The sequence below is a fragment of the Manihot esculenta genome, chromosome 14 (assembly GCF_001659605.2).
Source record: "Manihot esculenta cultivar AM560-2 chromosome 14, M.esculenta_v8, whole genome shotgun sequence".
NCBI classification, from domain to species: Eukaryota; Viridiplantae; Streptophyta; class Magnoliopsida; order Malpighiales; family Euphorbiaceae; genus Manihot; species Manihot esculenta.
The window spans coordinates 3641937-3654367 of NC_035174.2; the positions used below are offsets into that span (position 1 = coordinate 3641937).

The 12431-nt window shown below is 33.1% G+C and overlaps 2 protein-coding genes across 2 annotated transcripts; both read right to left on the reverse strand.

Annotated features, from left to right (window-relative positions):
* Positions 1-856: 856 nt before the first annotated feature.
* LOC122721741 (pectinesterase PPME1-like) lies at positions 857-2395 on the reverse strand. The gene is made up of 4 exons (XM_043950388.1): positions 1780-2395; positions 1441-1647; positions 1087-1334; positions 857-1016 (listed from the first exon to the last, which is right to left on the reverse strand). The coding sequence occupies exons 1-4, from the start codon at positions 2350-2352 to the stop codon at positions 857-859; spliced, it is 1188 nt and encodes a 395-aa protein (XP_043806323.1). The 5' UTR covers positions 2353-2395.
* A 6655-nt stretch (positions 2396-9050) lies between these two features.
* Positions 9051-10626, reverse strand: LOC122721742 (pectinesterase PPME1-like). The gene is made up of 4 exons (XM_043950389.1): positions 9974-10626; positions 9635-9841; positions 9281-9528; positions 9051-9210 (listed from the first exon to the last, which is right to left on the reverse strand). Exons 1-4 carry the CDS (start codon positions 10544-10546, stop codon positions 9051-9053), a joined length of 1188 nt encoding a protein of 395 aa, XP_043806324.1. The 5' UTR covers positions 10547-10626.
* Positions 10627-12431: the final 1805 nt, after the last annotated feature.

The window sequence follows — 12431 nt, forward strand, 5'->3', positions numbered from 1 at the left end:
AAGAAGAAGAAAAAGTTGCTAGGTAGGAGGAAGAAGAAGAAGAAGAAAAAGTTGCTGGGTAGGAGGAAGAAGAAGAAGAAGAAGAAGAAAGAAGAAGAAGAAGAAGAAGAAGAAAGAAGAAGAAGAAGAAGAAGAAGAAGAAGAAGAAGAAGAAGAAGTTGCTGGGTAGGAAGAAGAAGAAGAAGAAGAAGAAGAAGAAGAAGAAGAAGAAGAGGGTTAATTTTGTCAATTCACGTGTCCCAAACGGCTATTTTGAACGGAAGGACTGCGAAATTGGACGGAAGAGAAAGTGAGGGACTTAAGTGTTGGGTCGCCAAAATAGAGGGACAGAAGTGTTAATTACGTTAAACCTGAGGGACTACAAAGTAATTTTCCCAAAATTATATATTGGAGCTCTATATCTCATCCACGGTTAGTAAAAATTTGTATATGTCAAAGTTAGTATTGTATAGGGCACATACGTAAGCATAGGTGTGGATGGAGAACTAAATATGAATGGATTATAAATAAGAATTTATAACTTACACTTTTATTTAAAAAAAAATCAATATTCATTGTTTTGTTTGACATATATGCATAATTTTTTTTTAATAAAAAGAGGGATCATTTAATACTATTTTTTATTTGAATTGGCCACATACTAAAACAAATAAAAATAAAAAATGAAGTTATGTAAATCCAAAAGGGAACGAACAATTTGCATTATAGTTTTCTTATTCCAATAATTTGGTTTATTTCTACAAAAAATTGATGCCGAAATGTTTGAATGGATCCACTTTGGCAAGATCAGCTACCTGTAAAATAATAATTTGCTTTGTATTCTTCTTGTTCTTCCTCTTTCATATATATTCCCATGTTACACCTTTGGTGGAGGAAGCAACCAACTGCTTCCTTTAATATAACCAAGACTAAGGAAGGGTTTCGCTTCTGCTTCTGTTAGCTGTTTGGCAAATTTAACACGTCCAGCAGGATCAGCACCTGGTCCTGTATTCTTGTATTCTCCAAAAAATACATTCCTGCAAATTTCATTCAATATATTTTTAATATTCATATTATTAGAAAATCTCAAACTTTAAAATTACTCACTTTTCTGATTCAGGGTTCCTATTATTAGTCCACCCTTCAGGATTGACAACCGCACTCATAGTACAATAAGAGTAGACTGTGATGGGCATTGGCATCCATGGTCGACCCAAGAATGCTCCTTTTCCTTTTCCATCTACTTTACAATGTACAAAAGAGTAGCCCACATCTTCCGAATCTTTTTCTCTCGCTTGTGCTGCTATAAACGTTAGTTGATTAGGAACATCTGCTAATACATGTATCTCTGTTTGCTGCATTTAATTTACATAAAATTTCCATATTAATCATACAATGTAAATATTAAGCGTATCAAAAGAAGAATATTTATTGAGTTTAGACTAAAGATTTAAACATTACTAGGTAAATGGATTTTCCTCTTCCAAAAATAAAATCAACGGTGCCTTCGATATAGCAGTCTTTGTAGAAATGAACTCCCCTATCATCACACAGTGTATCTTGAAATCCAATCATTTTAACATTGTATACAGCTGCCATAGTACCGCCTATCCTTAAAGCAAGAGCTTGTTGTAGTTTGCTTACACCATCCGGCCTAGGTGCAGTATTCTAAACCAATAAAATTACAAAACCTATGAATTAATTTGAAAAACCAACATAAAAAATCACATAATACAATATACATAATGATTCAAGAGTAAGTTAGAAAATGAAAGAAAAGAAAAAAAAAAAAAAAGAGACCTCAATGATTAAGTTAGACGCCATGAAAAAATCAGAATCCACTTGTAATGTGGCACTGTAAACAGTTCCGTATTTAGCAGCAGTACCAGCAAATGACAAGGTTGGCTTTTCAGCTCCTGTCCCGACAAACGTAATGAAAGGTTGGTCTTTTTCAATGGTTACTTTCTCAGTGTATTTTCCGGGACCGATATCCACAATAACACGCTCTGTATTTTTTTTTGGAACACTCTTAACTGCTTCAGTTAATGTCTTGAATTCTCCGCTTCCATCTGCTCTAACCTTAATGGTTTTAGGTTTAGCTTCCGCTGCTTCGAGAGCTTTCTCTAAGGTGCCAGCACGATCAGCAAGGGGCTTGACATTAGCATCAAACCATGCTTGTACTCCATCTAGACTTGCTGGGATTGGTGTTTCATCATCAGATCTAGCCGCGGTCGCTGCAAGAACAATGACAAAGACGATATATTGGGAGAAGGAAATGAAATTAAGTTGCTTTTTATCCATCTCTCGTTGATAGATTTTGGGAAGGTGTTGCTTGTTTCTTAAGTGAAGGAAGATGGGAAATTTATAGGCCATTTAGTTTAGAGAAAGTCTTAATGATGCAAGAAATTTGGAGAGCTTTTAGGCTGTGGTATTCTCTAGCTACTCGTTTGTAGCGCTTGGAGAGCATTTCTCACTTCTTTACTTTGAATTTGTGGCTCATCTTATCTTTCGGTTGTGTAATTTATTTATTTTTTGCACCAAGTTTATTCATGTTTAAACTTGAGAAATTAACGTTATGTCTTAATTAGAGTGGACGATAAAGTCATCCTCACACAAATAAAATAATATCCCATGTAATTTTCAACTAGAATTTTTTATCAGTCCTTTAATCCTTAAGAACTATTATGGGTTAATTTTATCAAGTTCCACGATTTAAATAGATAGTTATATTAATATTGTGGTTAGCGTTTTTTCATTTTATAAAGATTTTTAAAACTTTATTTTCAATCTTATTAAAATATATTCAAACTCTAATTAAATTTGAATAATTTTATTTTTCTAAAACATAAATAATTATTACATATATTTTGTTATATATTTTTTACATTTAAAACATAATATGATAATATTAAAATGTTTTTTTTAAATCTTTTTTTTTTGTGATTTTGAAACTTATTTATTGATTAAAATAGAATTTAAAAATTATGCGATATAAATTAAAATTGAGCAATGCATGTTTATAGTACACGTATATAGTTGAGAGAACAAAGAAATCTAGCAATAATACTCAACTAAAAATTTATTAAATTTTCAATATAAATTTAAGTTGATCTTGTTAATTATGTTAAGAGATTATAAGTGAGAAAATGCTGTTAAAAAAGAAAAGAAATGAAAATGACATTTAAAATCATCAATATGATTTTTTTGGGATTTATTAATAAAATTGTTGTAAAAATTAGTTTATAGTTTAAAGATTTATACTTACTTATAAATATTTATAATTGACCTTTTAAAAATGTTTAGATCTCAAATATAATTATCTCATATGATAAAATTTTATGAACGTTGAAAAATTTGTTGGAGAGATTTTTTGCTATTACAAATTTGATATTTAAATCTAATTTTAAATAGATTAGTGTCCAACACAATTCAAATTTTATTATTCTATTAAACTTTTACAAAAAACTTTAGAAACTTTAGATGCATAATAACATGCTACTGAAATCTAGTTTAGGACAATAAGCATGGACGCTGCTTGGGAGGCAATCCAAGATTATAAGCTTGCTTAAGCCTGTAGAGTTACAAATAAGTTTTCTTTTAATTTTTTAGTTTTTAATTTATTTATTATTTTTTGGAGCAGATTGGACCTTTTGTACAATTCAAAAATTTAAGAAACCTTTTTGTAGGTAAGTTGTTATTTTTAAAATTGCTTCCAAAGAAAGGTAAGTTTTTTTTCTACTTAATTTTATTTTTCTATTTTTATTACTAATAAAATAAAATAAAATAAAAATATAAATTAAAACCTAATTTCTTTCTCTCTCCTTATTTTTCTTCTTCCTCCTCCGGTCCTTTCAATCTGCAGGATGGTGAAGACTGCCACCCCCAAGATCGCCGACACAGCCACTCTAACTGAAAGGCGTCGTCGGACTGTGCCGAAGACTCCAACAGCTGCAACAATTGGATCTTGCGTGCATCACAGGCCCACGATCGCGCTCCATCCTTACCGGTCGCATGTCCTTCTGCGCCATCCTTGCCTGTCGAACGTCCTTCCGCGTCATCCTCGTCGGTCGCGCAGTGATCAAGCGTAATTTAGCCATATTTTTCATCTTATTATTATTGTTTAAATATGTATTTTCTTAGCTTAATTTGTGTTTTTATAATATTTTTTGTAAAAAAAGGAGAAAAATAGCTTGAAATGCTGAAAAACTGATTTGACCGAAGTAATTTAGCCAAATCAAGCCTCAAAGAATGCCTAAGGCAGCTGCAGAAAGAGGAAGCTAACCTACAAGATTTGATATGCCTAAGTTGATTTGTCTGGATTACTGGCCAAATCACTTGAAGAAAGTTGAAGCTGAAACCTGAAGGAAACACACAGAAACGATTTGGGCGAGTGATTTGTCCAAATCAACTGTCTTTAGCAAGAAAATACTGAAGCACGGGAAAGGCAAAAATTCAAAAATTCAAAAGTGTTAGAATCCTATTCTACTTCAAATACAACAAGACTAATCCTAAGGTGCCTCCAAAAACTGCACCAAAAGAAGTCCTTCACCAAGGAGATCTATTCATGCTAGAATACAAAACAAAGAAGGAATCAAAGAACCTTCAAAGACCAAGCCAAAATAGGATTCCAACTCCAAGAATGATTAGACTAGGACTTCTCACTTATAAAAAGGGGCAGCAACCAAATAGCAAGATATCTCGGAATTTTCGACAGAAAGCTTCAGCAGTGCCTCTCTCCCTTTTCTTCTTTCTTTTCTCTTTTATGTATTCTTTGTCCACCATGAGTGACTAAAAACATTTTTCTTTAGTTGAAATAGGAGAAATTTCAGTTTTGTTATGAATTGGGAGATCTGAAACTACATTGTTTAACTTCTATTTTTTCAATATTTATGCAACTTATTCTTCATGTTTATTATTGCCTTGCTATTAGAATCAATAAGGGCCTAGTGTTTTTAATTGCTTAAGCAATATATTGTTAGTTTGAATGATTTAGATTCGTAATTGTTTAGATTATTTGAACACAAGTAACAATTGGTTGCATAATCTAACTTAAGCACGCGGTTGGCAATGTTAGAATTAGGTTTCTCCAATTCTTAAAGCAGTTAACAGTTGAAAAGTGAAGAACCCCAAGGTCGTTCCTTAGCAACTTGTTAACTAGTGTTTGATTGGTGAATGTTTCCTAATCAAACTAAACTTAAGGAGGAATTTAGTTGTAAGGAGTGTCTTCCACAACCTAAATTAATTTATTGAAATAAATAGAAGAATCAAAGTATCAATGATCAATTCCAAACTGAAATGGATTCTATGCTTCAACTAGACTCTTTTTATTATTGATTTACTCATCTTTTAATCATTGCTCTCTTTTACTACTTAGTTTTAATTTTAGTTCACTATCATAAAAAATAATCCCCCTTATTTTACTTTTGTTATTGATTTACCTAAGTCATTACTAGGAAAGTCCTTAGTGTCAAATCGTTGTGATTCGACTCTATTGCCACTATCTACAGTTCTTTTTGTTGATTGTTAATAGGTTTATTTTTTATAGCTTCGACAACTGTTATCACGCAGCCTTCCTCGCTGGTCGCGCATCTCTCTTCACCGATTACAGGTCTGTCCGCACCATCCTTGCCAATCGCATGTCCATCCTCACCGGTCGCAGCTTCTTTCGCGCCGACACTGTCGCCCTGTCGCCGTCAGCCTCCTCTCCGACCACAAGCACATGACAAATGCATTCGCAGGTGAAAGAACATGCACCACATTGATGCCAAATTGGATGCTATTCTCTCTCACTTGTGGTTGCCTATACACCATACACCAACCACCACCAGCTTGAGTTGTATGCGATTTACTCCTCATGGAAGTTCTCTTTGACTTACTTTTATTTTATTTTGTGAACTTCCCTCGTTTTATTGAATTTTTTTTACATTAAGGATAATGTGAGAAGTATGTATGGGGGGGATATGGAATAGAAATAGAAGTATTTTTGTGATTGATGAGATTGATTGATTCTGAATATATTTTTGTTGTGTTCTGGAAAATTTTTTGAAATTTTTCCTTTGCGTTTTTGTTGTTTGAGCTAGAAGCTTGCCTAAGCCTATAAACACTTGATCTGTTTTCATGATTCTCAGCACTTACACTTGCTAAATTGTTTCTTAGATTTAATTTTTTATGATTTCCAGTATTAGCATCATTTTATTTAAAAAAATAAATAATAAATAATAATAAATAAATAAAATTTTTTACAGCTCCTTACTTGCCGTGAGAACTTGATATGTCCTTTTTCATAGAATCCAAGCTCTTATGCCATTTATATGCTAGCTTAAATAAGATAAGTTGATCATTGTTTATTTTATTAATTTTGTTTTTAAGGCTTGTTTTGAAAACTTATGAAGTATGGTCCTTGTCTAAATAGTTGGATAATGAATGCATGTTCTGTAAGTAAATTGCTGCCCTTTGTTAAGAATAACTTTAAAGACATTGTCTAGACCACATGTTTATGTGAAAATTAAGGGAAGTCAAAAAGCTAAAGAAAAAAATATAGAAAAAGTAGAAATTAATGCACTCCTGTGACCCACTCCTCTAGTTGCTTAATTAATTGGTTACCAACTTGATGGTTGATCAAGCATAATTTAGCCACATTTATATTATATTTATTACTGTTTAAATACTCATTTTTCTAGTTTAATCTATATTTTTATGATGTTTTTGCAGAAAAGGAGAAAACTGAAAACTTGGAGAAAAATTACATAAAAAGCTGGAAAATCGATTGGGTCGAAGTGATTTGGCCAAATCACTCGCAGGAAGCTGAAGCAGAAAACTGGGACTGACTTGCAGAAACAATCTGGGCAAGCGATTTGGGCAAATCAACTACCCAAATCAAACTGACGCAGAAGAGTCCAGCAGTACGGGAAAAAGGAAATTCAGAATTTAAAAAGTAGTGGAGTCCCATCCTACTTCAAACACCACAAGACCAATCCTATGACAACTCCAAGAGCCACTCCAAAGGAAGACTTTCTCCAAAAGAATATTTATTCATGATTAAATACAAAGGCAAAGAAGGAATAAAAGACTACAAAAGACCAAGTCAAATTAGGATTCCAAATCTTAATTGGATTATGACTATTCACCTATAAAGAGGGACAACAACTAACCAGCAAAAATAATTCAAATTCTCTCTAGAATTTTGGCATCCCTCTTCCTCTACTTTTCTTCTTTCTTTTTGTGTATTTTTGTCCACCATGAGTGGCTAAACATCTTCTTTTCTAGTTGAAGTTGGGAAATTTCAATTTTGTGATGAATTGGGAGATTTAAAACTCCATTGTTAAGCTTCTATTTTTTTAATATTTATGCAACTTGTTCTTCATGCCATTATTGCTTTGCTATTAGAATCAATTAAGGCCTGTTGCTTTTAATTGCATAAATGATAAAATTGTTAGTTTAAATAATTTAGGTCCGTAATTGCTTAGATTGTTTGAACACAAGCACACTTGGTTGCATAATCTAAACTTGACCACGCGGTTGGCAAGGTTAGAATTAGGTTTCTTTAAGTCTTAATGCGGTTAACAGTTGAAAAGTAAAAAACCCCAAGGAAGTTCCTTGGCAACTTGTTAACTAGTGTTTGGTTAGCGAACGTTTCCTAGTTAAACTAAAACTAAGGAGGAATTTAGTTGTGAGAAGTGTCTTCCACAACTTAAACTAATTTATTGAAATAAATAGGAGTATCAAGGAATCAATGATCAATTCTAAACAAATGAAATAGATCGATATTTCAACTAGAGCTTTTCTCCCATTGATTTACTCATCTATTTAATTATTACTTTCCTTTACTCAGTTTTAATTCCATTCTACTGTCATCTCAAACAAACCCTCCCTTTTATTTTATTTTATTTCATTTTACTTTTTGCCCAAGTCATAGTTAGGAGAGTCTTTAGTGTCAAATCCCTGTGGTTCGACCCTATTGCCACTATCTACAAATTATTTTGTTGATTGATAATAGGTTTATTTTTTACGGCTTCGACAACCGCTATCAATGGCCCAAGTAGGTGCAGTACTTGATAACCCTTTAAGGTGATTTTGTATGGAAAAAAATCGGTATTGGTGGCCCTTTAAGATAATTTCGTATGGAAAAAATTGGTATTTGAGAGAGTATTACCTCTTTTGGGCCGTTTAAACTTGCCCCGTGCCTTTTAATTAGGTAATCATGAGTGAATCTAGTAGCCACCTGAGCTGAATAATCTGGGGTAAGTGGCTAAGTAACCATTTGTTTCACGTTCACTTTATTGGTTTCAGGCAAGATATAGTAGAAAGTGTAAAAAGAATTATAAACCCCCAAGTCTTTAAATTTTTGATGGTCTAATCAAAAGAGTTCCTTAGATTCTATTCCTTTAAAAGGGCAGTTTAATATTATATGGCATTCTAACATTTTATATGCTTGATATTGAATTGAAAACCAATGTTATGTCTTGAGAAACACGTTTTAAACATGAAATTTGTTGAAGTGAACTTTGGTGAAATTAAACTATTTATGCTATCATCCTATTACACGACAATTTCATTCTTTATTTTGAATAAATTAAATTTCAGATTAGTTGAGGACAATAATGTGTTTTATTATTTTTATTATTTTGAATTTTTATACTTGAGGACAAGTAAATGTGCAAGTGTGGGGGGAGTCTGATGAGTTGCAAAACTCATAACTTTTTTTTTTATTTAATTCTATAATTTTTCTATGATTAAAAAGATTTTATCAATTAAGAAAAGGAAAGTAATTGTTTTGTTTGACATATATACATAATGTTTTTTAATAAAAAGAGGGATCATTTGATTCTATTTTTTTATTTGAATTGGCCACTTACTAAAACAAATAAAATAAAAAAAATGAAGTTATGTAAATCCAAAAGGGAACGAACAATTTGCATTATAGTTTTCTTATTCCAATAATTTGGTTTATTTCTACAAAAAATTGATGCCGAAATGTTTGAATGGATCCACTTTGGCAAGATCAGCTACCTGTAAAATAATAATTTGCTTTGTATTCTTCTTGTTCTTCCTCTTTCATATATATTCCCATGTTACACCTTTGGTGGAGGAAGCAACCAACTGCTTCCTTTAATATAACCAAGACTAAGGAAGGGTTTCGCTTCTGCTTCTGTTAGCTGTTTGGCAAATTTAACACGTCCAGCAGGATCAGCACCTGGTCCTGTATTCTTGTATTCTCCAAAAAATACATTCCTGCAAATTTCATTCAATATATTTTTAATATTCTTATTATTAGAAAATCTCAAACTTTAAAATTACTCACTTTTCTGATTCAGGGTTCCTATTATTAGTCCACCCTTCAGGATTGACAACCGCACTCATAGTACAATAAGAGTAGACTGTGATGGGCATTGGCATCCATGGTCGACCCAAGAATGCTCCTTTTCCTTTTCCATCTACTTTACAATGTACAAAAGAGTAGCCCACATCTTCCGAATCTTTTTCTCTCGCTTGTGCTGCTATAAACGTTAGTTGATTAGGAACATCTGCTAATACATGTATCTCTGTTTGCTGCATTTAATTTACATAAAATTTCCATATTAATCATACAATGTAAATATTAAGCGTATCAAAAGAAGAATATTTATTGAGTTTAGACTAAAGATTTAAACATTACTAGGTAAATGGATTTTCCTCTTCCAAAAATAAAATCAACGGTGCCTTCGATATAGCAGTCTTTGTAGAAATGAACTCCCCTATCATCACACAGTGTATCTTGAAATCCAATCATTTTAACATTGTATACAGCTGCCATAGTACCGCCTATCCTTAAAGCAAGAGCTTGTTGTAGTTTGCTTACACCATCCGGCCTAGGTGCAGTATTCTAAACCAATAAAATTACAAAACCTATGAATTAATTTGAAAAACCAACATAAAAAATCACATAATACAATATACATAATGATTCAAGAGTAAGTTAGAAAATGAAAGAAAAGAAAAAAAAAAAAAAAGAGACCTCAATGATTAAGTTAGACGCCATGAAAAAATCAGAATCCACTTGTAATGTGGCACTGTAAACAGTTCCGTATTTAGCAGCAGTACCAGCAAATGACAAGGTTGGCTTTTCAGCTCCTGTCCCGACAAACGTAATGAAAGGTTGGTCTTTTTCAATGGTTACTTTCTCAGTGTATTTTCCGGGACCGATATCCACAATAACACGCTCTGTATTTTTTTTTGGAACACTCTTAACTGCTTCAGTTAATGTCTTGAATTCTCCGCTTCCATCTGCTCTAACCTTAATGGTTTTAGGTTTAGCTTCCGCTGCTTCGAGAGCTTTCTCTAAGGTGCCAGCACGATCAGCAAGGGGCTTGACATTAGCATCAAACCATGCTTGTACTCCATCTAGACTTGCTGGGATTGGTGTTTCATCATCAGATCTAGCCGCGGTCGCTGCAAGAACAATGACAAAGACGATATATTGGGAGAAGGAAATGAAATTAAGTTGCTTTTTATCCATCTCTCGTTGATAGATTTTGGGAAGGTGTTGCTTGTTTCTTAAGTGAAGGAAGATGGGAAATTTATAGGCCATTTAGTTTAGAGAAAGTCTTAATGATGCAAGAAATTTGGAGAGCTTTTAGGCTATCGCATTCTCTAGCTACTCGTTTGTAGCGCTTGGAGAGCATTTCTCACTTCTTTACTTTTAATTTGTGGCTCATCTTATCTTTTGCGGTTGTGTAATTTGTTTATTTTTATTTTTATTTTCTGAATAGGTTAAGCAGACAACTGTAAATTGAGAAACAAAAAAGAATGAAAAGCTTAGTTATACTTCCCAACTTACCAATTACTTCCTATAAAATACATCCTTATATATTTATATATATAATCAATTATAAAGTGATGGATAGTTATACTCATAAAAATTTTTAGTTTTTTGAAGTTTTTTATGACCTTTTATTTTTAAAAAGTTCAGAGTAATAAATTATTGTGGAGTGCTATCAATCTCATGTTTTAATTTATTTTACAGGTGATTTATTTTCAGCATGATATATATATGTATACTGTCTTTGGGACAGCGCTTGATATACAGACAGCCTTTGGGGCGTATGTCAGGTGGTCACCCTTTAGGAGTAGCTCTGCACATGTGTATGACCAGTATTTTATTAGCTCTTGGGCCAAATTTGTCATCATAGAGCCTAAGATGCCAGCATTGCTCTCAGGCTGTCATTATTTTATTACACCTGAGATGCTAGCATTATCTACAGGGAACATATTATGAGTGTATGCGGATTCTATTTTTCACAGTTTCTTTGTATTAATGGAATTAAACTGTATTTTTTCAGCTGACTTATTTTAGCTAAATATTTGGTACTATTAAGTACCTAAACTTTAATTTTTTTTCCCTTTGTTATTTATTTATCCGCTCACTGAGTATGTTGTACTCACCCTTATACTTTTAGTATTACAGTTCCTTTTTGGTGATCCGCTCAGCAGCCTCATCTCCTAGTTTGTCCTTCCTTCCACATCGTCCACTCAGAGTCTAGAGGAGGTCGGACCAATCTTAGGTCTTTTGTCATTTCTTTTTGTAATTTTGATAGATCATGTATAGATTGTTGATCAAGCACAATTTAGCCACATTTTTACCATAATTATTATTGTTTATTTACACATTTTTTTTGGTTAATTTATGGTTTTTATCTTGTTTTTACAGAAAAGGAAGAATTTGGAAAATTGGAGAAAAAGTGCAGAAAATTGACAGAAAAGTGATTGGGTCAGTGATTTGCCCAGTGATCTACCCAGATCAAGCTGAAGCAGAAAACTGGAGGCAACAGGCAGAAGTGATATGGGCAGTGATTTGCCCAGGACACTCGAAGACACTGGCCAAATCACTCGCAGAAGACAGAGAGAACTGACTCACAGAAACATGATCAGGTCTGTGATTTGCCCAATCACTTGAAGAAACTGGTCAAATCACCGGGCAAATCACTTTCACAACAGAAACTGACAGCAGAGCGGGAATTTGGGCAGAAAACAGAAATCCGAATTTTCAGAAGTCCAAATCCAACTCAATCACTATCAATACAAATCCAAGAGCCACGAAAAGAACTTCTCATCCAAGGAATTCCAATTGCAATTAAATTCAACATCAAAAGAGGAGTCAAACACCAAATCAAAAAGGGATTTTGAAACCCTAGATGGATGGAAATCTGCAGCTATAAAAGGAGAGCCCCCAAACCAGCAAGGGGCATCTTCTGATCAGCTATTGAGCCTCCTCTTCCTATCGCCAGAAACTCTGCAGCTCTTCCTTTTTCTTTTCTTTTCATCTTTTGTGTATTATGCCCACCATGAGTGGCTAAACACTTTCTTTCTAGTTGAAGTTGGTGAATTTCAGATTTTGTGATGAATTGGGAGATTTAATACTCCATTGTTGAACTCTTGTTTATTTCAATATTTATGCAATCTGATCTTTTCCATAA

What these genes read in the sequence shown, in the direction of transcription:
- LOC122721741 (XM_043950388.1), bottom strand. Translation starts at nt 2,352, where the DNA reads ATGGCCTATAAATTTCCCATCTTCCTTCACTTAAGAAACAAGCAACAC. An exon ending in GAGGAAAATCCATTTACCTA is followed by an intron (nt 1,335 to 1,440) that starts GTAATGTTTAAA and finishes AATTAAATGCAG; the next exon opens with CAAACAGAGATACATGTATT. An exon ending in AGGAACCCTGAATCAGAAAA is followed by an intron (nt 1,017 to 1,086) that starts GTGAGTAATTTT and finishes TGAAATTTGCAG; the next exon opens with GAATGTATTTTTTGGAGAAT.
- LOC122721742 (XM_043950389.1), bottom strand. Translation starts at nt 10,546, where the DNA reads ATGGCCTATAAATTTCCCATCTTCCTTCACTTAAGAAACAAGCAACAC. An exon ending in GAGGAAAATCCATTTACCTA is followed by an intron (nt 9,529 to 9,634) that starts GTAATGTTTAAA and finishes AATTAAATGCAG; the next exon opens with CAAACAGAGATACATGTATT. An exon ending in AGGAACCCTGAATCAGAAAA is followed by an intron (nt 9,211 to 9,280) that starts GTGAGTAATTTT and finishes TGAAATTTGCAG; the next exon opens with GAATGTATTTTTTGGAGAAT.